At 42.7% G+C, this 24,725-nt stretch overlaps 2 protein-coding genes across 2 annotated transcripts; both read left to right on the top strand.

Annotated features, from left to right (window-relative positions):
- Positions 1–1,186: 1,186 nt before the first annotated feature.
- LOC136678202 (fructose-1,6-bisphosphatase 1-like) lies at positions 1,187–8,688 on the top strand. Its single transcript, XM_066656153.1, has 7 exons — positions 1,187–1,488; positions 3,305–3,467; positions 3,560–3,652; positions 4,666–4,806; positions 5,576–5,713; positions 6,124–6,243; positions 8,147–8,688. Exons 1-7 carry the CDS (start codon positions 1,319–1,321, stop codon positions 8,333–8,335), a joined length of 1,014 nt encoding a protein of 337 aa, XP_066512250.1. The 5' UTR covers positions 1,187–1,318; the 3' UTR covers positions 8,336–8,688.
- Positions 8,689–10,094: 1,406 nt separating this feature from the next.
- On the top strand, positions 10,095–24,165 carry LOC136678927 (fructose-1,6-bisphosphatase isozyme 2-like). The gene is made up of 7 exons (XM_066657118.1): positions 10,095–10,285; positions 13,683–13,845; positions 14,495–14,587; positions 15,334–15,474; positions 17,137–17,274; positions 22,302–22,421; positions 23,977–24,165. Exons 1-7 carry the CDS (start codon positions 10,113–10,115, stop codon positions 24,163–24,165), a joined length of 1,017 nt encoding a protein of 338 aa, XP_066513215.1. The 5' UTR covers positions 10,095–10,112.
- Positions 24,166–24,725: the final 560 nt, after the last annotated feature.

Raw genomic sequence — 24,725 nt, 5'->3', positions numbered from 1 at the left:
GCCAATCCACCTACCAACATGTGTTTTTTCGGACTGTGGGAGGAAACCGGAGCACCCGGAGGAAACCCACACAGACACAGGGAGAACACACCACACTCCTCACAGACAGTCACCCGAAGGAAACACACACAGACACAGGAAGATCACACCAACTCCTCACAGTCACCCGGAGAAAACCCACGCAGACACAGGGAGAACACACCACACTCCTCACAGATTGTGACCCGGAGCAGGAATCGAACCCACAACCTCCAGGTCCCTGAAGCTGACCCCAGTGATTTTCACTGATGTTAATTCCACATTGAATCAATGTTATTTTGCTACGTGTGTGTGACAGTATAGGCCCAGATAAATATACCCCTCTGGCTAACGCTAGGCATTGGGCCCAGGGTCATATGGGGCTTTAGAGAATCCTTTATTGCTTCATGCTTATTGTGTATGCAAATTTAAAATCTGTGTCCACAATAAGTAGCTGAATTCACCAAGTACAGGGGAATGTCTACAAGCATTTGGACCAACGCTGTTAGGGGGTTTTCGAGGGCCCAAACATGCACCTGAAAAGTCATAATGTGTTCGTAAACCCTGAGGCTGTGCGCGTAGCAAACTGACACAAGTCAGCTCCCTCATTTCAGGCATGAGAGCACCCTTTATTCCCTGGACTTGTTTTTGTCAGAGCAGCAGTGCGGTTTCCTTTCTTCTACAAACACACTCCTTTCAGTCTGTGTTTTAAAACCACAGCCGAGAACCAATGTGTTAGTGTAGCTCTCTGTGAACGTTTTATTAAACGACAACGTTGCAATAACACCGCGTAAGTGTCGGGTTTCTGAACGTTACCGTTTTACTATTGGTTCAGTGCTACACACTCATGGTTGCCAGGTCCGCAGTTTTTCCGCTTAAACGTTTTATCGTCCAGATGCTCCCACAGAACTTTTTTATTACATTTTTTATTTATTTATTACTACTTTTTGTTAATAATTGGTTTATGGTTAGAGCAATTTAAATTTTAATCTCAAAATACCTTGTGAATTTCCAAAGATGCAACAAAGTAGATTTCGCTACTTCGTACTCGTTTTTTGTTTTTCTGTATGTTTCAGTATTGTCATGTACTTGGATGGGAGCTAGCTTCAGCTTGGGCGGAGTGTGTAGGTTATGACCTGAGTATAGTCTGCCGAATTTATGTGGATCTGGCAACCTAGTCCACACCCCCCTCTCTCAGGATTTCCGTGTTGTTGTGACAGTACTGAATGAAAGTCTGTTTTTCAGTGGATTTGTTGTATTTTGTTCTCTGAGGTTCCTCAGCTCAGCAGCTCTCTGCAAAATGTCGGACCAGGGCCCTTTCGACACTAACGTGGTGACTTTGACCAGGTTTCTGTTGGAGGAGGGAAGGAAGGCGAAAGGCACGGGAGAACTGACCACACTTCTGAATGCTCTGTGCACAGCTATTAAAGCCATCTCCAGCGCTGTGAGAAAGGCAGGCATCGCCAACCTGTGAGTACTCACTTATGCACTACACCGGACTCAGGAACACTTCTGTGTGCAAATCACTTTAAAGAGACTAGTGACTTTTGATCAAAATATACTGATATTACAAAACGACCTTCAAACCACATGGGATACAACTGCACTATACTACAGTGTCATAACTGAGTAGATAAACAGGAGTTCTTCTGTGGGATAAATGTGGGCATCCCTGTAACACTCATTGGGGCCCACAATGTTCCACCCATGTGGACCCTACTGTGCTGCAACTTTTCCCCAAACGTCTACAGTATTTTGCACAATCACAACATCTCCCAGTAAACAAGGAACGTCCCTGGACATTCAAAATAGGTCTAAAAGTAGTCTGTCTGTCAATGACATATTTTAAATGTCAATGGACGTCCAAAATCCATCTTAATAAGTTAGTTAAGTGGTGACCAATCGATAACGTCAGTGGACGTCCAAAACGCGTTTTATACAAGTAATTTATTTCGGGACCAATTAATAACATCAATGGACGTCCAAAATACGTCTAATAGTCGTCTTTTCAATGTCTGTGTTTGGACGTCTTTTCAACTTTCATTTTCAACCTTAAGAGAACGTTGATTAGACGGCAGTCATTACGTTATTTCAACGTTAAATCAACGGCTAATTGTTTACTGGGTCTCTTTCTAAAACTGTAGCACAATAACCTTAGCAAAAGTCTGGGGACACCACCACTTGGGTTCTTTGAAACATATCACAGAAAGCATCAGAAAGAGGCTGTTTTAGAATAAATCATGAGGGGAAACCTGTAACGCTTGCTTACAGAAACAGCTATTATCTCCTGCTTTGGGAAACCTAAGACTTTGCAGCTATCAGATTCCTGTTCACCAAAAACATTCTTTCACTTGTCTTTTGGTATGAAGAGCAGGTTTTGTCTAAATGGTGACTTCTTACACAAACCTCTGCAAAGTTTGCAATTACAGACAGTCCTTTTACAGACAGGCTTTAAACAGCTCACTGTTGATGAACGTTGAGGTCAAAGCAAGGGGACAAGGATGAAATGTAGGATTAGAATTATTTACCCAAAGCAGTACTTCTGAAAAAAAGGAGGGATCTAAAATGGTTTATACATTTTATGTTTTGTTTAATATTAATACAATTTCCTGTAGCAAATCCCAAAAGTACAATTTGTCATTAGCACAATGACTATTCATTTTCAGAAAGGCTCTTATACAAAGATCCCCTTTAATGATGATTAATGACCAGAGTGTTGACCTCTCCCTGCTGAAAGATGCAACATCATGCTTACTTGTAGATAGAAATTAGGTTGTATATTGTGACGTGCGGGGCGGCACGGTGGTGCAGCAGGTAGTGTCACAGTCACACAGCTCCAGGGGCCTGGAGGTTGTGGGTTGGATTCCTGCTCCGGGTGACTGTCTGTGAGGAGTTGGTGTGTTCTCCCTGTGTCCGCGTGGGTTTCCTCCGGGTACTCCAGTTTCCTCCCACAGTCCAAAAACACACGTTGGTAGGTGGATTGGCGACTCCAAAGTGTCCGAAGGTGTGTGTGTGAGTGATTGTGTGTGTGTTGCCCTGTGAAGGACTGGCGCCCCCTCCAGGGTGTATTCCCGCCTTGCGCCCAATGATTCCAGGTAGGCTCTGCAATATACTGACACCACACTTGAATCAGCAAAGTCACAAAGTAAAAGAAAGTCCTGCGTTACATAAAACAAAAACAGTTTACTTTGACTTCAGCAGTCGCAGTGATAGAAGACAGTGTTGTGATGTCAATTAGCAAACAGTGTATTGTGTAGCTGTGTCTAATACAAGTCTTCTCTTATAGCTATGGCATTTCTGGGAGTACGAACGTGACGGGGGACCAGGTGAAGAAGCTGGACGTCCTTTCCAATGACCTGGTCATTAACATGCTCAAATCTTCCTTCACGTCCTGCGTGCTGGTCACAGAAGAGAATGACAGTGCCATCATTGTGGAGCCGGAAAGGAGGGTAAAATATCACAGGAATAGTTCTTGAAAGCTAGTTGTTTACAGGTGAGAGTTTTGATCGTACTGAAAAGCGTTTTTCTGTTTTGATCGAAGGGTAAATATGTGGTCTGTTTCGACCCTCTTGATGGATCCTCCAACATTGATTGCCTGGTTTCCATTGGGAGCATCTTTGCCATCTTTAGAAAGGTATGTGCTAAATAAAGGTGGGAATATTTTACAAAACAGGATTTCTGAGGGGCGGCACGTTGGCGCAGCCGGTAGTGTCGCAGTCACACAGCTCCAGGGATCTGGGGGTTGTGGGTTCGTTTCCTGCTCCAGGTGACTGTCTGTGAGGAGTGTGGTGTGTTCTCCATGTGTCCTTGTGGGTTTCCTCCGGGTGATTGTCTGTGAGGAGTGTGGTGTGTTCTCCCTGTGTCCGCATGGGTTGCCTCCAGGTAACTATCTGTGAGGAGTTGGTGTGTTCTCCCCGTGTCTGTGTGGGTTTCCTCCGGGTGACTGTCTGTGAGGAGTGTGGTGTGTTCTCCCTGTGTTGGTTTGGTTTTCTCCGGGTGCTCCGGTTTCCTCCCACAGTCCAAAAACACAACTTGTGTGTGTCTGTGTTGTGGCGTCCCCTCCAGGGTGTATGCCTGCCTTGCACCCAGGTAGGCTCTGGACCCACCGTGACCCTGAACTGGATAAGGGTTACAGATAATGAATGAATGAATGAAAGGATTTCTGAGTCAGCCAGACAACTTTTTTTAACCACAGTTATGGCTTGTCCAATAGGAATGTCCCTCAGCAATTTTTCCATTTTACTGAAGTGGGAAATACCCCCACTCCCCATTTCAGTTGTGTTAAATAATGTGCCACTAAAAATTTTCATTTTTACTGTAAATCATTTCACTAATAAAAAACAATAAATGATGTTTTACTAAAAGCCTCAGTCATGACAAGGAACATTTAATTCCTATTTGAATTTAAATTTGCCATAATTACATTATTCAAAGCAAAATGATTGCAGATGTTTTAATGCACTTTGGTATATATTTAATAAAAAAGACTCCCTATTTAATTTTCTTTAGTGGCTGAGTTTTGAAAGAATATTTGCCGTTTCACCAATCTTATTAATGTAATTATTCAGAGAAGTCAACATATCTCTTAAGAAAATCCCCATGGACACAATAATAATAATACATCATACACGTGAACCTGTTCTCCAGACTACAAAGGATGAGCCGAGTGAGAAAGATGCCCTGCAGCCTGGCAGGAACATTGTGGCTGCTGGATATGCTCTGTATGGTAGTGCCACCATGGTGGTGCTCTCCACTGGCCAAGGAGTCAACTGCTTCATGCTGGATCCGGTGAGTTAACTTCAACATGCACTGCTGTTTAAGAGTGTGGAATTACTGATTATACTAATGCATTTTAATTTCATGTTAACTATAAACTCATGGGTATTTTATACATTTAATTTTACATTATGTATAAATTAAGGGGCAACACGGTGGTGCAGCAGATTAGTGTCGCAGTCACACAGCTCCAGGGACCTGGAGGTTGTGGGTTCGACTCCCACTCCGGGTGACTGTCTGTGAGGAGTGTGGTGTGTTCTCCCTGTGTCTGCGTGGGTTTCCTCCGGGTACTCCAGTTTCCTCCCACGGTCCAAAAACACACATTGGTAGGTGGATTGGCGACTCAAAAGTGTCCGTAAGTGTGAGTGTGCGAGTGAATGTGTGTGTTGCCCTGTGAAGGACTGGCGCCCCCTCCAGGGTGTATTCCCGCCTTGCGCCTAATAATTCCAGGTAGGCTCTGAACCCACTGCGACCCTGAACTGGATAAGCGCTTACAGATAATGAATGAATGAACGAATTAATTTCTACCTTTTACTTTTAAACACCTCTTTTTAAATATGAAGATTCCTGTTTTCCCTTTTGTTATTTAATTTTTTATTTTATATGTCTTCTCATATAATAATCTTAACAAATTGTCCTGAATAAACAGCTGAAATTGTGTTTGTAATGTATTTATGAACACAGTACTCAGTCTTCCTTGGGGAAGGCTTGTGAACTGTCACTTTCAAGGATGAAGAAAAAACATGGATTGACCTTGTTTGAGCCTGTTTGTTTCTTGAAGGCCATTGGGGAGTTCATTCTTGTGGAACGGGACCTGAAAATAAAGAAGCGAGGAAAGATATACAGTCTGAATGAGGGATATGCCACATACTTTGATCCGGCTGTTACAGAATACTTGCAGAGGAAAAAATTCCCGGAGGTACAGCCCTGCACTTGTGTACAATGATCGTGTAAAGTGAATAAATTAGGGCTGATGATTACCATTGGTTTACTTCGACTGTATGAATCTCTATGAACCTGCAGTCATTAGTTACTGCCTTGTTTACATTTATTATTGATGCCTTTTACTCTATTATTATACACTGTACATTTTTGTATAATATTTTTAAGCCCTTTAAAGTTTAAAATAAAAAGTTATATTTTATTTATTGATCATTTAAAACTTGTGATTAAGTCTACAGTAATCAATCAAAAAAAAAGTGGCCCAGTTCAGAATTTGGAACTACTAAATCTAGTTCATTTACAGCACAGAATATGTGCTTCTGATTAAATACAAGGCAGCCTTACATTATGGGTGTAATGAGATGGGGTTGTTTTTGTTTTTTACAGGATGGCAGCGCCCCTTATGGGGCACGTTATGTAGGCTCGATGGTAGCAGACGTGCATCGGACTCTTGTTTATGGAGGTATTTTCCTCTACCCAGCCAATGTCAAGAGTCCCAAAGGAAAGGTATGTTGGAATATGGAAGATAACAATGCTTTTGAAAAAAACTGGAATGATGAGAGAGGGGCGGCACGGTGGTGCAGCAGGTAGTGTCGCAGTCACACAGCTCCAGGGGCCTGGAGATTGTGGGTTCGATTTCCGCTCTGAGTGACTGTCTGTGAGGAGTTGGTGTGTTCTCCCTGTGTCTGTGTGGGTTTCCTCCGGGTGCTCCGGTTTCCTCCCACAGTCCAAAAACACACATTGGTAGATGGATTGGCAACTCAAAAGTGTCCGTAGGTGTGAGTGTGTGAGTGAATGTGTGTCTGTGTTGCCCTGTTAAGGACTGGCGCCCCCTCCAGGGTGTATTCCCGCCTAGCGCCCAATGATTCCAGGTAGACTCTGGACCCACCGCGACCCTGAACTGGATAAGTGGTTACAGATTATGAATGAATAATGAGAGACTAGAGAGCGGCTTAAAATCAGTTTGTCTCAGTGAAGGTGTATTTTGAATTGAAAATGCACTGTTTTGCTGTAAAAGAGATATTGAAAATTATTAATTTTACGATTGAGTAATACGTACAAGAATTAAAAATAAAATGATACTGGCTTTGTTTCTTGATTTACATAAGGCTTAACAAAGTGAAGAATGCTAGTCATGCACCTTTGCTTTTTTTTTGATGGATGGCACACCCTGTAAAGTCTACAGAATGTGGCTTTCCAACTGTGTCAACAGGACTGTATAACTAGCAGATCAGCTTCTGCTTGCACACTCACTGAAATGGTGTCAGAGTTTCAAATGTGAATGTACATTTTCAGTCTGCCTTGTACAGAAATGTCCATTTGAATTAGACATTTTGAGAGGCAACTTGCACAGGGAAATCCCTATAGGTGTAAATATTAGCTCCTGAACAGTCTTAGTGATGTTCCTTAATCCTTTATCTCAATTAAGGGCTCTCTTGTGGTATAGTATTGAAAGTACCATCAGTTTCTACTTGCCTGGGGAGCTCTGAAGCTTCACTACTTTCATCCTTGATTTATCGTATATTTATTAAGTCAGTAACAGGAGTGATATTCATTGATATGACATTTAAAAGAGAAATGTCTTTTTAGGGCCAAACTGAAGGGACCATATTCTACATTATTATACTCACTTACATTATTTGTCCCAGGCGGCACGGTGGTGCAGCAGGTTAGTGTTGCAGTCACACAGCTCCAGGGGCCTGGAGGTTGTGGGTTTGATTCCTGCTCCGGGTGACTGTCTGTGAGGAGTTGGTGTGTTCTCCTTGTGTCTGCGTGGGTTTCCTCAGGGTGACTGTCTGTGAGGAGTGTGGTGTGTTCTCCCTGTGTCCGCATGGGTTTCGTCCAGGTGCTCTGGTTTCCTCCCACAGTCCAAAAACACACGTTCGTAGGTGAATTGGCGACTCAAAAGTCTTCGTAGGTGTGAGTGAGTGTGTGAGTGAATGTGTGTGTGTTGCTCTGTGAAGGACTGGCGCCCCCTCCAGGGTGTATTCCCGCCTTGCGCCCAATGATTCCAGGTAGGCTCTGGACCCACCGCGACCCTGAACTGGATAAGGGTTACAGATAATGAATGAATGAATGATTTGTCCCTGGATAATTACAAAATACAGTTAATTGAAAAATGGGTTGTGTTTGTAGGTCAATGGTTTATCATTATGAAGTTCTGTGGAAAACTTTAAACAACTCTGGGCAAGTCACATATTTTGCGCATTGTCTAAGTGAAAATAAGTTATGTCCTCTACAGGGAACAAACCCAAATACGCTATTATCCTGCTCATTTTTGTGCAGGTTCGATTGGCTGAATTTAGCATATTGAAATAAAAATAGTGCATTGAATATAGGAAATCAGATTTGTCTCCTATAAGTGTACTGTGCAACTTTAAACATTTTTGTGTCTTTTTCTCTAAAATAGCTCAGACTCTTGTATGAGTGCAACCCCATGGCCTTCATTATGGAGCAGGCTGGAGGGATGGCCACCACAGGGACTATGAACGTGCTGGATATCCAGCCTGACAGCCTCCATCAGCGGGTCCCTGTTGTGCTGGGTTCTCCAGAGGATGTTCAGGAGTACATCTCCATCTACCAGAAACATCACAAATGAAGACACTTAAAGCCGTCATGATGGACCAGACAATAAAGACCTGCCAAAGCAATTCATAAGAGACCAAAGATCAAACTAAAGCATTAAAATATCATGTTGGAACCAAAGATCTATCCTTGAACTTAATAATACTGTTATTATTAAAACAAACGCGCAGAGAAGGAACATTCCTTGAGTAAATCCATGATTTATTAAATTGTAGCAGAGCTTAAAAAACATGCTCCATACAAGACCAAAGCAATATGAGCCAGTTTGAATCCAAACCAATTTTTAGCTAAAATCTATGCATTACCAAATGTGTGCCTTTTAAGAATCAGTTGTATATTGCAGTGGATGATGCCAATAAATGCATTTGTGCCAAAAAATGAATGTAACTTTCTTTTGATTTTGTTAAAACATTATTCGTTCGTTCGTTGGTTGTGTGTTCAGGGTCGAGGTGGGTCCAGAGCTTACCCGGAATCACTGGGCGTGATGCTGGAACACACCCTGTTTGCAGGGTGACACACACACTCACACATTCACTCAGACACAGACACTTTTTAGTCACCAATGCACCTACCAACGTGTGTTTTTGGACTGGCAGGAAAGCGGAGCACCTGGAAGAAACCCACGCAGACATATGGAGAACAGCCCACACTCCTCCCAGACAGTCACCCGGAGGAAACCCACGCAGACGCAGGGAGAACACACCACACTCCTCACAGACAGTCACCTGGAGGAAACCCACGCATACACAGGGAGAACACACCGCACTCCTCACAGATAGTCACCCGGAGGAAACCCACACAGACACAGGGAGAACACACCACACTCCTCACAGACAGTCACCCGGTGCGGGACTCGAACCCACAACTTCCAGGTCCCTGGAGCTGTGTAACTGCGACACTAACCTGCTGCACCTTGTGCCGCCCGTTTACAGATTACACTGTAATATATATATATCATTGGTGTATTTAGTTTGAGTTTGAAATTCACTTGTTACAGCAGCACACAATCTTAGGCATTGGACAAGAAGAGGGGGAAAAAAGACAATAAAAACAATGGAGAAAAAAAATGGAGGTGGCAGCTGTCCGAGTTGTAACTGAAGTCTGATGTGTAGAGTGTAAATAGGAAAGGAGAGTGAACTGTACCCTGGGGGGCCCCCGTGCTGCAGACCACCACATCAGACACGCAGTCACGTAGCCTCACGTACTGCGGTCTGTTGGTGAGGTAATCAGTGATCCATGCAGCATTATTTTCATATGAGTATGTCTTTCATCTTTCATATCCTGCCTTGACCTCTGCAGTTGACCTTGGAAACTGAGCTGGAGCTGTCTTTATTTCTTTTTATAGCCTTAACACCCTTTATAGATATCAGTTAGCTTTTTTCCAAGTACTCAGGCAGCCAGACTCTTCATAACTGGAATAGTTGTACTTTTTGCACAGGGCATTATGCTATTTTCTTAGTTCCTAAGTTAATCAAATATAAATAAGTGTCGTTTTTATATAGCTCCCCTGCATATTTTATTTCTTCACCCTTCAGAAATCTATAAGATTATATAATTTGGCCAGGAATGCTCAAACATTTGCAAAGAAATATTGCCTCTGGCCATGAATGACACTTCTAAGGTCTCACACAACCACGATCCATGAGTTACTGGCCTGCCACCTGATATCCCTCACATATATAACCCCTGACCTTTAACTACATCCTGCATGTGTAAAGAGCAGCTCCAGAGAAGAGTTCACCCACTTTGAGCTCAGGAAGCCTGTGGAACAGAGCAGGAAAAACGCAAAAATGACGGATCAATCCGCTTTCGACACAGATGTGTGGACCCTCACGAGGTTTGTTATGGAGACTGGAAGACAAGTGAAGGGAGCTACTGGTGAACTGACCCAGGTGATAAACTCCATGCTAACAGCCATCAAAGCCATTTCATCTGCTGTGAGGAAAGCAGGCCTAGCGCACCTGTAAGTTCTTTAAATGTTTTCTAAGTGTTGGGGGGGGGGGGGGGGGGTTGCAGTGTTCTCAGAGCTGGTCTGGAAAGGGCTTTGTATATGGAAGTCAGTGCTACATTATGATTTGTGAAGATTCTAGATACGCGACCTCTAGTGGTTAGGTTGGTGAACTACAAGAACACAGACGTGCATTAGTTGAGATTCAAGGGTGGCATGATTGCGATTAAGTAGTTCTAGGGTTCTGTGGTTGTGGTTTCAAACCCAACTTTGGATTACTGTCTGTGAGGAGCTTGGTGTGTTCTCCCTATGTCTGTGTGGGTATCCTCCAGGTGCACCAGATTACACAGTCCAAAAACGTTTGCAACATACACAAGTGCACTAGGTGCTGTAAACACGCACCAGAGTGGCGGGCACCCATGCCTGTCGCCCGGGGAGCAGCTGAGGGCTTGCTGCCTTTTAGTAATAAGTTACATTCATATATAGCACCTTTCAAAAAAACAAGGACGCTTTACAATAAACGGGGGAAAAACCTTAAAGAGAGTGAAAGAAAGTAGAGAATAGGTTGGATTTTAGTTGAGAGTTAAACACAGAATGAAAGGGAGATTATCTAAGAGAGTGAGAGACAGGGCATTCCAAAGGGTAAGGGCAGCTACACTGAAAGACCTTCCACCCACAGTGGACAGCTTAAACCTTGGAAGAGCCAGAAGAGCAGAATCAGAGGACCTACGTGAGCGTGGAGGAGCAGAAATATAGGATGGAGCTAATCCATGCAAGGCCTTATAGGTCAGCACCAGGATCTCAGAGTCTTTAGGAGAGAGCAGGGGGCGGAGTCTACTGATGTTTTGAAGATGAAAAAATGCGGACTTGGACTAGGGTGAAATATGACTCCCAGATTTAGAACAGTAGAAGATGAGCCGGCTGTGGTGTTGTCTATGTCAATGACGTAGTCTGTGTAAGCTAAGATGGCTGCCACTTTTTGGCGTTAATCTTGTGAAAATTTGTATCCAATCAGTTTGTTAACTCCTGAACACAGGACAGCAGTGAAGATGGAGGGAAATCAATAAAGACATGAACAAGTGCTGTCTTTGTGCTACGATGGCAGTGGAAACCTGACTGAACCACTTCCAAAAGGTTATTGGTACCCAGATGGTTTTGCAATAGTGAAGCAACAACCTTTTCTCAAACTTTAGATATGAACGGCAGGTTAGAAATTGGTGTAACATTCCCATAACTGCACATTCAAGGCCTGGTTTCTGAAGAACAAGTGTGACAAAAGCCAGTTGCTGCTGAAAGTTGTGGGAACTGAACCAATTACCTTTCAGTCCTCAACCCACTTCACTAACCATTAGGCCATGGCTGCCCACTACAACATCCTATACCCAGTTAACTTACCAAGTACAGCTCAGGAAGGGGGACTGCTCATCAAGATTTAGAGCCGAATGTAATGCTATAGGCTTTATCATAAACATAAGAAGGACTTAGAAGGACTGTATAAGGAATCTACATTGTGAAAAATAATGTGGTTAACCTTGAGGTTAATTTGACTCCTTTAACCAGAGCCTGTTGGTGGTATCTTAAAAATAGGCATTTTAAAAATAGCTCTGTAGCCTTTTGATGTGACCTTTTTGATGATACATGAGACCTATGACCTATGATTTTTTAACTTAGATTCAGAGCTCAAAAGCCTATTGTATAAATGTTCTTAGGAATAGTTACTAATAAGCAGCACAGATGGTCTATGACTGGAATTTGTGAGTGAAGAATTGTGTCAGATTTTTGTGACAAACTGTTTGCTTAAGAATTGTACATTATAACAATTTAATGTTCAAAAAAAAATAATTTAGACAAATGAAAATTGATAGTTGGTCCAGTTTTTTTGAGAGGATTGTATAAAATGGACGATGGAAGCAGGTAATCGGTGTTGGGACTGAGCTTATTTCAGTCACGTATGAGCAGATCTAGTGCCAAAACAGTGTCTTCTTATTATTCAGGGATTTTGACAACAAAAAATAATCTCATGTGGTTTTGGCAATAATAGTGTGGTGGATTCCAGGTTGTGTTTCTGCCTTAAACACAGTGATTCTGGACTCAATGTCACCCTGAACATGCTGAAGCTGTTACAGAAATTGAATTGATGAACTAATGACTTAATTTTACTTTGAATTCTGATATGACGATTTAAAGACAGAATTGTGATGTTTTGTTAAAAATGTGGGCGGCACATTGGTGCAGCAGGGACCTGGAGGTTGTGGGTTCGATTCCCACTCAGGGTGACTGTCTGTGAGGAGTGTGGTGTGTTCTCCCTGTGTCTGCGTGGGTTTCCTCCGGGTGACTGTCTGTGAGGAGTGTGGTGTGTTCTCCCCGTGTCTGCGTGGGTTTCCTCCGGGTGACTGTCTGTGAGGAGTGTGGTGTGTTCTCCCTGTGTCTACGTGGGTTTCCTCCGGGTGACTGTCTGTGAGGAGTGTGGTGTGTTCTCCCTGTGTCCGCGTGGGTTTCCTCCGGGTGACTGTCTGTGAGGAGTGTGGTGTGTTCTCCCTGTGTCCGCGTGGGTTTCCTCCGGGTGACTGTCTGTGAGGAGTGTGGTGTGTTCTCCCTGTGTCTACGTGGGTTTCCTCCGGGTGACTGTCTGTGAGGAGTGTGGTGTGTTCTCCCTGTGTCCGCGTGGGTTTCCTCCGGGTGACTGTCTGTGAGGAGTGTGGTGTGTTCTCTCTGTGTCTGCGTGGGTTTCCTCCGGGTGCTCCGGGTGCTCCCACAGTCCAAAAACACACGTTGGTAGGTGGATTGGCGACTCAAAAGTGTCCGTAGGTGTGAGTGTGTCAGTGAACGTGTGAGTGTCTGTGTTGCCCTGTGAAAGACTGGCGCCCCCTCCAGGGTGTATTCCTGCCTTGCGCCCAATGATTCCAGGTAGGCTCTGGACCCACCGCGACCCTGAACTGGATAAGCGCTTACAGATAATTTATGAATATTAAAAATGTTGATCTGTTGTTTCTTAACGATGCAGTGGTAAATTTGCAGCTGGGAGGTGGGCAATTTTTTAATCTATTGTTAATGTGATAAATGTTGTTATTATGAATAGGATTCTGTGAATGTATCATGGATATTGTCAAGACTCGATGAACACTGCCCACCTGCATGTTACATCGCAAAGACAACATGATAATCTTGTTTAACTGGAATAATTGGACAATGTCTTTAAATATTATAACATGTTTGGTTATTGTTTTTGCAGTAGCTTATGTAGCTTGTACTGAAGGAAACAGAAATAAGGTTAAATATTTGACAGAAACATTATGAAACGGGGAGAGATGGTAGACTAGCAAGAAGAGAACAGTCAGAGGATCTCTCTCAAACTTCAGTTGTAAAATGTTCACCGCACTGATGTTTTTTATTCTACTGTGTATGGCCTCAGTCAGGGCATTGCCGGACACATAAACGTCACAGGTGATGAGGTGAAGAAGCTGGATGTATTGTCCAATGACCTGGTGATCAACATGATGCGGGCCTCCTACGGCACCTGTTTACTAGTCACTGAGGAGAACAAAGAGGCCATTATCACCCCTGCTGAGAAAAGGGTGCGTCCACTACACAGTAACATGGGTTTATTTCTTTAAATGTGACTAAAAACTCACATGATGGTTTGGGCAGAAATTTAATTCACAGTTTCTACAGCTTCTGTCAATAAGCCAAGACCTGTCTCATGTCTTAATATTGTTTATTTAATTTTGTAATGGAGCTACAAAAATATAAACTCTAGCATCCCTGCTGGGTCTGATCCATTTGTACCAGTGCAACACACACTAACACACCACCACCATGTCAGTGTCAGTGCAGGGTGAAATGAGGATAAGAAATTATGCAGAGTAACAGGTGGACTAAAGCCTGTAACTGTAGAACTACAAAGTGCTCCTGTGTGGTCAGTGAAGCTAATAAAACAGACATTGAGCGTGGACTCTAGGTAGGTGTTCCTAATCCAGTGTGTACTGTTAAACAAAACTACGCATCACTGCTAATAACCCAACAATATGATCCAACATGCACAAGCTTTGTGTAGAACAAAAACCTTTCTTCAAGGTTTTTTAGATTGTATTGTCACAGCTCCAGTGCGAAAGAATGTAAGCTCAACCATTGCTGTGGTTAAGGACTAAATTATATGAATAAAAAGCCATTATCCCTTACACATATATCAGTATTTATATGAATCTGTGCCTCATACACACACAGGGGAAATACGTGGTGTGCTTTGATCCACTGGATGGCTCTTCCAACATCGACTGCTTGGCCCCCATTGGCACAATCTTCGCCATCTACAAAAGAGTGAGTGATGATTAACTCTAATTTTTGTAACATTCCCTGAGGAATTAAATTGATCATAACTTCATAACTTGATTGTTGTCATTTTTTACTTTATAAGTGTATTCCATGGCTCTTACACATGGCCTTGTTTTTTGTTGTACTTTTTTATGCAGATTGAAGAGGTAGCTGACCAGAACTGACCTGCTGTATGACGTGTACAGGCCAAAACAAAATGGACTGCCATACATTGTTATATAATTTAAGTCAAAAAGACTTTACTTTTAGAAATATTAGAAAAGACAGGCTTGCTGTACCACTAATAGCCAACAGGTGATGCTGTGGCACACAAGTTTGTATTGGAAACAAAAAACCTCGGCATATTTTGGCCTATATAAGCATGCTAATTATTTGAAAGCATTTATGCTAACGGTTTTGCCGTGTTTTCCTTTTATTGAAGTGTTTCTAACACCTGTTCATTTAAAACACATGCTCAAACATCTGTTTTGAAAAAAAAAGCCCCCTAAAAATTACAGAGAAGAAAATACCAGGGTTTATTTTTTTAGGCCAACATTTATTCTATTGAATGTGTGATGGTTTATAAAGTACCCAGTCTAGATTTAACCCTTTTTTATTACAGGTTAATTAGGTTTTATAACAGGTTTATTAGGTTTTAGATCCTGAGGGTATGTTGGTGGGGTGATGTCACTTTAATTCATTTAATGTTGTAAATTGATAGAACTTTCCGCTCTCTTGTTTTCTTCATACAGACTTCAGAAGCTGAACCCACAGAGAAAGATGCTCTACAGCCTGGTAATCAGATTGTATGTGCAGGTTATGCTCTGTACGGCAGTGCAACTGTAGTGGCCCTGAGCTCTGGAGCTGGACTCAACTTCTTCATGCTAGATCCAGTAAGTACTGAGGTTGTGTACGTAGTTATAGAATGGACTCTAGTCTGGATCAGCGGTACTGATCTTTGATCAGTTATACTTCTGCCCTTAACCATTTTAATCATGTTCCATCCATCCATCCATTATCCACCGCTTATCCGGGTCCGGGTCGCGGGGGAAGCAGTCGGAGCAAAGAAACCCAGACCTCCCTCTCCCCAGCCACCGACTCTAGCTCCTCCGGGGGTATACCGAGGCGTTCCCAGGCCAGTCGAGACATATAGTCTCTCCAGCGTGTTCTTGGTCTGCCCCGGGGCCTCCTCCCCGTTGGACATGCCCGGAACACCTCTCCAGGAAGGCGTCCAGGAGGCATCCGAACCAGATGCCCGAACCATCTCAGCTGGCTCCTTTCGACGTTTAATCATGTTATATATATATAATATGGTGTAGTGCAGTAACACGTGTACTATGAACAGAATAATATTCCTGCTGAAGCTGGAAAATGAACCCTAGATTTCTGTGTAGGGGGCAGCAACGGACAGCACAGTTGTCCAATTGCCCCTGTATCTAAGAGTGCTGATCTAAGAATAGTTCTTTACATCTGAGACGTTAATATATAAGTAGTGAGAGCAGAATCAGTACTTTGCATACTTCTTAAACACAGTAGTAGTGAATTGATGTCTTATATTTGAAAATAATCTTCAAGATATGTACAGCAGGGCTGCCTTTTGATTTGCCCCTCTAAACGTCTGTCGGATAGGGCTCATGCCAGTGTCACACTAGCCGACGGCTGGTATTGACGATGATGATGACCTTAATTTTATGTGTAGCTTCTTCAGAGCATTCCATCCTATCGGCAATGCAATATGTTTCATAGATATTTGTGGACATAGTGTGTGTGACCTGTACTATATATAGTATATAAGCAATAAATGGCTCCAAAGAAGATGGATGGGTAAATAACTCCATCCTGATTAGAATTGCGGTAGGTCCAGAGCCAAACTGGAATTACAGGACATAGAAACACACACTTTCAGTCCATCACAGGACATCACCAGTCACTCACACACTCCCACATGTGGACAGTTTTGCAAACTCACCCAGACTCTCACATGCTCACACCTCATTTCACAGTCAACTTGTTTCACAAACACACACATTCACACACCTGTGGACGATTTCACTCACTCTCACAGTCACTAACCAACTCATCCAGTAGTGCCCTGAGGATCCAAAACAAGACTGGAGCTGAGTGTCTGTGCCACTGCTTTAAACACCATAGTGCTGTCTGCTTTATGCTTACTACTATTATTCAGAATAATGTGATTCTTTTATTCTTACCTAGTTAATCACATTCACAATAATGTGATTTAATTATTGACACTGGATTCCTCTCTGTACGCTCTGAGGAAAAGACATTTTTATGAACTTTGTAGTAGTTATTTATAGGGTCTTTGTTTTGTGGTTACAACTGTGCTCAATGGAATATCACATATGGTAAGTTTGTATTTTCACTTCTCATTTGATTGTGATGAGTTTTTTTTGTCAGTGCAATGTAGTGTTGCTTCCCCATTTTCAAGTTTGTGCATTTTCCTGATGAGTACAATATGGGTTTCATTTCTGAGCTGGATGGAGAGTGGAATGTCATTTTTCAGTGAAAATGAAAGAAGTGTTTTCCCCCTTTAGGCCATTGGTGAATTCATCCTGACTGAGAGAAATGTGAAGATTAAGAAGAAAGGAAAGATCTACAGTCTGAATGAAGGCTACGCCAAGTACTTTGAGCCCGCAGTGACTGAGTACATAAAGCACAAGAAATTTCCTGAGGTAGGTCTTAAAAGTGGCCATGTTTTTAGACACATATTAGTATTCTTTCTGAGCCTCTATAATCTGTTGTATTTAACCCCATAATCACCAAAAACGTGTATGTCAGGCCATACGAAATATATGAATTGGCATGTGGACACATGCCAATTCAACATTCCTCCAGGAATTAGGACTATTTTTTATAAGAAATTTACATTTACATGTACGCATTTGGCAGATGCTTTTATCCAAAGCGACTTACAAAAGAGGATCTAACATTCAAACTACAGCACAAATTATACAAAATACCTTACATAGAGTGCAATATGCCAGGAAGTAATAAGTGCATCAAAGAAAGACATGTGCTCTTTAAGGCTGGTTGAAGACCAGGCGTGCTGCAGCATTCTGGATAATCTGTAGCGGTCTCACAGCACAGGCCAGAAGACCTGTCAGGAGGGCGTTGCAATAGTCTGGACGGGAGATTACTAACGTCTGAACAAGGAGCTGTGTTGTATGTTGAGTAAGGTATGGCCTAATCTTCCTTATGTTGAATAAGGAGAAGTGGCACGATCGAGCTACTGCGGTAACGTGATCTGCGAAGGTCAGCTGGTCATCAACCATGACACCTAGGTTTCTTACAACCTTGGTGGGAGCCACTGATAGGGACTCTAGCTTGATGCTGATGTTGTGGAGAATAGCTTGCTTGGCTGGGAGGACCAGCAGTTCAGTTTTGGATAAATTCAATTGGAGGTGATATTCCTTCATCCATGTAGATATGTCAGAGAGACAATCAGAGATTCGAGTTGCCACTGAAGTATCACCTGGAGGAAAGGATAAATAGAGCTGTGTGTCATCTGCATAGGAGATAGGAGTGATAGGAGAAGCGGTGTGAATGTATGATTGGGACTAGAGAGGAGGTGTACAAGGCAAAGAGGAGGGGACCCAGCACTGAGCCTTTGGGCACACCTGTGGTGAGGTGGTGTCGCGCTGATGTTTGTCCAAGCCATGACACATTGAAGGATCGTCCAGTGAGATAACACTCAAACCAGGAGAGTGCATTGTTCTTGAAGCCCATGTCAGTAAGTTTGTTTAGTAAGAATTTTGTCCCTCGTTTCTTACAACAGCAGCATCTAACCTTCAGGGAAGCCTTAGCATTTAGACATTGAAGTCATACTGATGTTTAATTATCACTTTTAGATCCCTAAAGCCACTCCAACCCATCTGAGCTTATTAGATGGAGCTCCTGACGGAGAATGCAGTTCCACTGCTCCAAAGCCCAATGCAAGGGCTTTTTGCTTCTTTAGATGACTCTTGACAACGAGCTTGGTGACTACAGTATAGGTTCTCCAGGGTATCTCTTGACATTTCATGCTGTTCTATGGATATGATACACTGTACATGCACATTTGAATGTCTGTGCCCATAGTTGGCACATTATAGCTGAATTCATTAAGTTACCTTTGGCTATGTAGTGCACTTGTTAGCTACACTAGGGTTGTGGCTTCAAAGAAAAACTGAAGAACTTCAGAAAAACATTTTGGCTCATCAGCTATGTTTGGGTTAATGGGAAAATGACATCAGTAGAATTATTTTTGCAAACTACAGATTTGTAATTCAGCACCAGTCATTTGTTAAAGCATGTTCAACCCATGACTTGTGGTCAGATCCAAGTGGCTGACCTTCAGCAGAAAGATGTGTAAGTGCATTGTGAACACTCCTTTCTACGCGACTGTTTCCTGTTTGTCTGGTGTCAGCTGATTCCTGGATGGCGGTGATGTGCTGGAAAGAGTGCTGAGGTAAAATCTACCCTCAGGAAGTGTCATGTCCTGCTGTTGGAGCTCATATGGAAGTGGTAGACTCAGCAGCTCCAACTCACTCAGCCGGGTCATGTGTTGCAAGAGTTCTCAAAAACATGTTTTTTTTGGTCCAGTGATTAGCAACAGATATATATGTTTACTCCTGATTACAGCTGATTATTAATAATTAATTTGTGGCTCAAGCCTGAATTTTACTCTGCAAAATCATTCAAGTTTACGATGACCCAGCTACTTACTGACACAGTCTTCTTCTGCCTTTGGCTGCTTCCGTCAGGGGTTGCCACAGCTGATCAACCGATCCGCACCATCGACTTGGAACACATATTTACGCCTGACACAACCCTCCCTATTTATCTGGGCTTTGGGAATGGCTACGTACTGACACAATCCACTAGACTAAATTAAGCAAAGCTGCTCCAGGGTCCTTGACATTATTGAAATGTGGTGAGGATTGCTTGGAAACAACTCTTTCGTCTCAGGTATTCTTGAAGAATGGAATGTAACTGTTACCTAGTCATTGAACGCTGTAATAAGTGCCAATTGACTCATTAAATAAAAAGCATTATTATATTATATTATATTAGATGTTTAGAGGTTTGTGTAATATACACTCATTGACCAAATAAAATGCACAAAGAAGATTAGAAGTTACAGTTGTTGCATAGGGGCATACAGCACAGTTGCAGCTGGGCCTGTAGATCCTGTACACTCTTAGGTTGCCAAAGCTGGTGCCTCGATGGTCCCATAAATGCTCAATAGGTGATAAATCTGGTGACTGGCCAGGCCAAAGATCTGTTGCAGAAGCGCTCACCCCGAGCCTTCCATACTCAACCTCGAGAAAATCTCTTGGACAATTTTTTTTGTAGGTACCAACCACAGCATACCAGGAACACCACAGAAGACCTGCAATTTGGGAGATGCTCTGACCAAAACCTTGTGACCATAACAATTTGGCTCTAGTCACAGTCGCTCAGATCCTTACACTTAGCCACTTTTCCTGCTTTCAACATCAGCTTCAAGATCTGACTCTGTTCCTTTGCTGCTGAATATATCCCAGCCCTTGACAGGTGCCACTGTAACCAGATCATCAATATCATTCACTTTAGCTGTCAGTTGTTTTTAATTGTGGCTATTCGGGGTGTGTTTGTGTGTGTACATGCTGGTACAAACACATCAGGGCTGTCTCCACTCATTGTCAACTCTGTTAGACACATCTACCTCTTTGGCCCACCTTGTAGCTGTAAAGTCAGATACAGTAGCTGCACAATTTGTTGGTTGTCCTCTTTTATGAGGCTTTTATCAGTGGACACAGGACGCTGTTGGCTGGGTGTTTTTGGATGGTGAACTATTCTCAGTCCAGCAGTGAAACTGAGGGCTTTCTGATCCACACACGTCAGTGTCACTGCAGCACTGAGAATTATATACCACTCTAATCATACCTGCTCTGTGGTGGTCCTGCGGGGGGTCTGACCATTGAAGAGCAGGGTGATTCAGGGGTAAGAAAGTATGCAGAGAAACAGGTGAACTACAGTCTGTAATTGTAGAACTACAAAGTGCTCCTATATGATCAAGAGCTGACAAAATGGACAATGAGTATAGATACTTGGTAGGTGTCCCCAGTCTAGTGATCATATGTCTTTGGGATTTGTTTATGCTTGTTGTTCTTGTGCTGCTGTTCCCTTTGGTTGTTGTTCTGAGGTTTGTGGTAACCCTGGACTTCAGTCCTAATCTATGTGTGTGTGAGTGTGTGTGTGTGTGCGTGTGTGTGTGCCTGTGTGAGATAGCGTGTTTATGCAGCGCTGCATAGTTCCCTGCCACCTCACTGCTGCTCTACCATGACTAAGCAGCACATGACTTCTTTCTTCTTTTTCTCTCATTCTTTCTTGGCTCAGTTCCTCCTGCACTTGTCACTGAGTTGTGTTCTGTACGTTCAGTTCTAATGCTGCCTATTTCCCCCAGTGCAGTGCTGCTGAACTTTGATCACGATTGTGTTTGTGTGGATTTACATAGTGTTAGTCCAAGTTACAGACCGAATTTCAAGAGGCAAGACAGTAATCATCAAAAATGACTATAACTACCAGTTACACATACAAGAAATTTAATGAAATCTCGTCCTAAAACTATAGTCATAAATATATGGTTGGTCTCTCATTTGCAGCTGTAACAGCTTCCACCCCTGTGGGAAAGCTTTCTATTTTATCTATTCATTCAGATGAGCATTTGTAAGGACATACCCTAATGTTGTGTGAGAGGCTCTATTAACAGATCACTGTAATTCCTTCAATGTCAGAGGGACAGATATGGAAGCATGGTTAGACGATAATAAAAAGAAAACGTAAACTTTCACTCATTAAAACTCTCATAGTTCTAGCTCTCTGAGTTTTATGGCCTGTAAAAGGCTCAGCATGAATTGTAGCAAATTTAAAAAAGAATACATCTGAGATAATATGTCTTTGATGTGCACTAAATGACTATATAACATTTTTAAGGCACCCATCTTCTTCCTCACTGTTACGTTTTACAGCCAGCACAAGATCCACTAAACACTATATTTATTTATACTGCTACAGAGTTCATAAAACCTAGTGCAAAATACACCTCAGATGTTTTACAGGTATGGATGTGTTTTTTTTCCTCCAGTCTTTTATAGACCAAAGCTTTAAATACTTTTTAACTGATTGTGACAGCGCCCCCTCCAGGGTGTATTCCCGCCTTGTGCCCAATGATTCAAGGTAGGTTCTGGACCCACCGTGACCCTGAACTGGATAAGGGTTACAGATAATGAATGAATGAATGAATGAATGTGACAGTTTTTGTTTTGTACTCCATCCCTCTCACAGTCAGAGGATAACCTTAAGTCAAATCCCTTTAGCACTTTCTGAATAATGTGGCCTTTCTGGTGCATTTTGCCAGTTCCACTTCATCAAACATCGGAAAAATCAGGTATCGTGATGTTATATTTTTGCGTTGGCATGCCCCACTATGAGGTATTTATCAGTAGACTACAACAATAAGGGTGGCATGGTGGTGCAACAGGCAGCTCCAGGACCCCAGGGTTGTGGATTCAGAACTTCCCTCGGGTCACTCTATGAGGAGCCTGGTGTGTTCTCCCTGTGTCTGCATGGGTTTCCTCTGGGCGCTCTGTTCTAAAAACACATGTTGGTAGGTAGATAGGCTATTCAAAATAGTCCAAATGTGTGCCTTAATGATCATATTCTTGTGTTTGTACAGGATGGCAGTGCCCCTTATGGTGCCAGGTACGTGGGCTCCATGGTGTCAGACATACATCGCACTATTGCTTATGGAGGCATCTTCATATACCCTGCCAATGAGAAGAGTCCCAAAGGAAAGGTGGGTTATTGTGTCTGTGTTTATATAGAGTGACACTCATTTGTACTTCACTCTCAGACAGTTTACACAGTAAGGGACGGTCTGGAAAATGATTTACCAAAGCCCTGAACAGGCACAAAACATATGTGTCGGAATACGCAGAGTTGGAGCAAACAGTTACAGCAGCTTTTTGAAATGGGGCAAGACTTTTGCCTTTACTTGTGTCCACTTTTTTAGATAACAGTACAGGGCTAGATCACACAGGTCTAGGCACTGGGCCTATCCTTAGGGGTTTTGCCAGTTTGATCCCCTTGTGTTTGCCTGGAGGGAGTCCAAGCTAACGTGGTACAGTTGACATAAAAACCGTGGGTAACATTATGCTATAGAGCATCAACACATATTGAGACAAGTGTATGATGCTTTAGTTTATTGATGCTACTATGGCTGGTTACACACCTCTAGTACTCCACATGACACCAGTGGAAATCTAATGAATCGGGCACCAGACACAAGTCTTTGGTTTAAATTGGCGTTTGGAAGGTACTGGCCGAAATATCATTTTAAATATCAAATATATTGATAAAGTGTTCTCCCTGTGTCTGCGTGGGTTTTCTCCCACACTCCAAAAACACACGTTGGTAGGTGGATTGGTGACTCAAAAATGTCTGTAGGTGTGAGTGTGTGAATGAATGTGTGTGTGTTGCCCAGTGAAGGACTGGCGCCCCCTCCAGGGTGTATTCTCGCCTTGCGCCCAATGATTCCAGGTAGGCTCTGGACCCACCGTGACCCTGAACTGGATAAGGGTTACAGATAATGAATGGATGGATGTATATATTCATAAAATGTATTGACACTAATCCATGAGCTTTCTTATATAAACATTCTGAACCGAGCAAGTTTGGACCTGCCCATCTGCTGGAGCACCAGTTTCTCTTCTGGGAAGCCTTTACCCTAGATTTTGGAACATTGCTGTGAGGTTTTGATTGTATTCAGACATGAGAACATTAGTGAGCTCAGGTACTGAATCCAGAACTACTGGATAGAGCTTCAAAACTCCAGCGAATGCAGTTCCTGCTTTTTTTTTTCTCCTCTTCATGCTCATCATACATAGGTCTAAGGTTCACAGAGTTTTTCTAGACATTGTAAACACTGTGATAGCTGATGTTTCTGAGTGGCCTATATATTTCAAGATAAGAGCACTGCTTTCTTTCTTATACTACAGATAAGGGCTCTAAGAACAGCCTCCCTCTATATGAACTTTAACCAAAGTATGGGGCAGATGACAGGGTACAGGCAGTTTAGAGTGTGTGTTTTGTTCCTGATATCATCGTAAGACAATTAAGACGTGAGGCTTTTTGTGTTCATTAGACCCTTCTCTGATTATTTTTGCCCAGTGTGAAAATGTTGAAATGTGTGGCGTAAGAACCCTGTCATATTCCTGAGCCTTTTATGTGATTCATTATCCTGCTGTGTGAAATGACCCTGTGGTCAGTGGCCAAATTTATGCATTTTGGGAAGTGCTTGACCAGTCTTGCTGATTGTAAGCTCTCTTTTTCTCTCTCTCTCTCTCTTTTAGCTGAGGTTGCTGTATGAGTGTAACCCCATTGCGTTCCTGGTGGAGCAGGCCGGAGGTTTGGCCACTACCGGCTCTCAGAGGATTCTGGACATTAAGCCTGAGGCTCTGCATCAGAGAGTTCCCTTTGTGGTTGGCTCCCCAGACGACGTGGAGGAATACATGTCCTTTGTCAAGAAATATCAGAAATAGTTTAGCACCTGTGCGCTGGGCTTCCTAAAAGCATCTTAGAACCAAGAAGATTCTTAAGTGGTAGAACGAGCATCACACTGAACACTCTCTCTCCCTTTGTCAGATGATTTTGGGATAACTGGGCCCTGATCTTTACTGTAATTGCTCTGCAGCATCTTGTCTAGCTACAGTGAGCTAAAGGCCAAACGTTTTAAAACCAACACCTACCAGTGGACATCACTGCAAACCAAAAATATATTTTGGAAAAGCTAATATATGATCAGTGTGTTTAAATACACACACACCGATCCACTGACCGTTCAGGAGGATTTTGTAGTTCTACAGTTACAGACTCTCTGTAGTTGCTGTTGATCTGCATACTTTCATAGCCACCTTTCACCCTATTTGTAATGGTTAGGAACCCAACAGAACCACAACAGAACTGAGTGGTATTATTTTGGTGATGGGTAAGGGTTAACCTTCAGTTTAGGGAGGTTGGGTTGAAAAGGGGCTAGTGAAATATGCAGAGCGTCAGGTGGACAACAGTGTGTAACTGTAGAACTATAAAGTGCATCACTATG

This window comes from Hoplias malabaricus, chromosome Y, assembly GCF_029633855.1.
Source record: "Hoplias malabaricus isolate fHopMal1 chromosome Y, fHopMal1.hap1, whole genome shotgun sequence".
In the NCBI taxonomy this organism is placed as follows: domain Eukaryota; kingdom Metazoa; phylum Chordata; class Actinopteri; order Characiformes; family Erythrinidae; genus Hoplias; species Hoplias malabaricus.
This window is presented reverse-complemented; position numbering and strand designations above follow the sequence as displayed.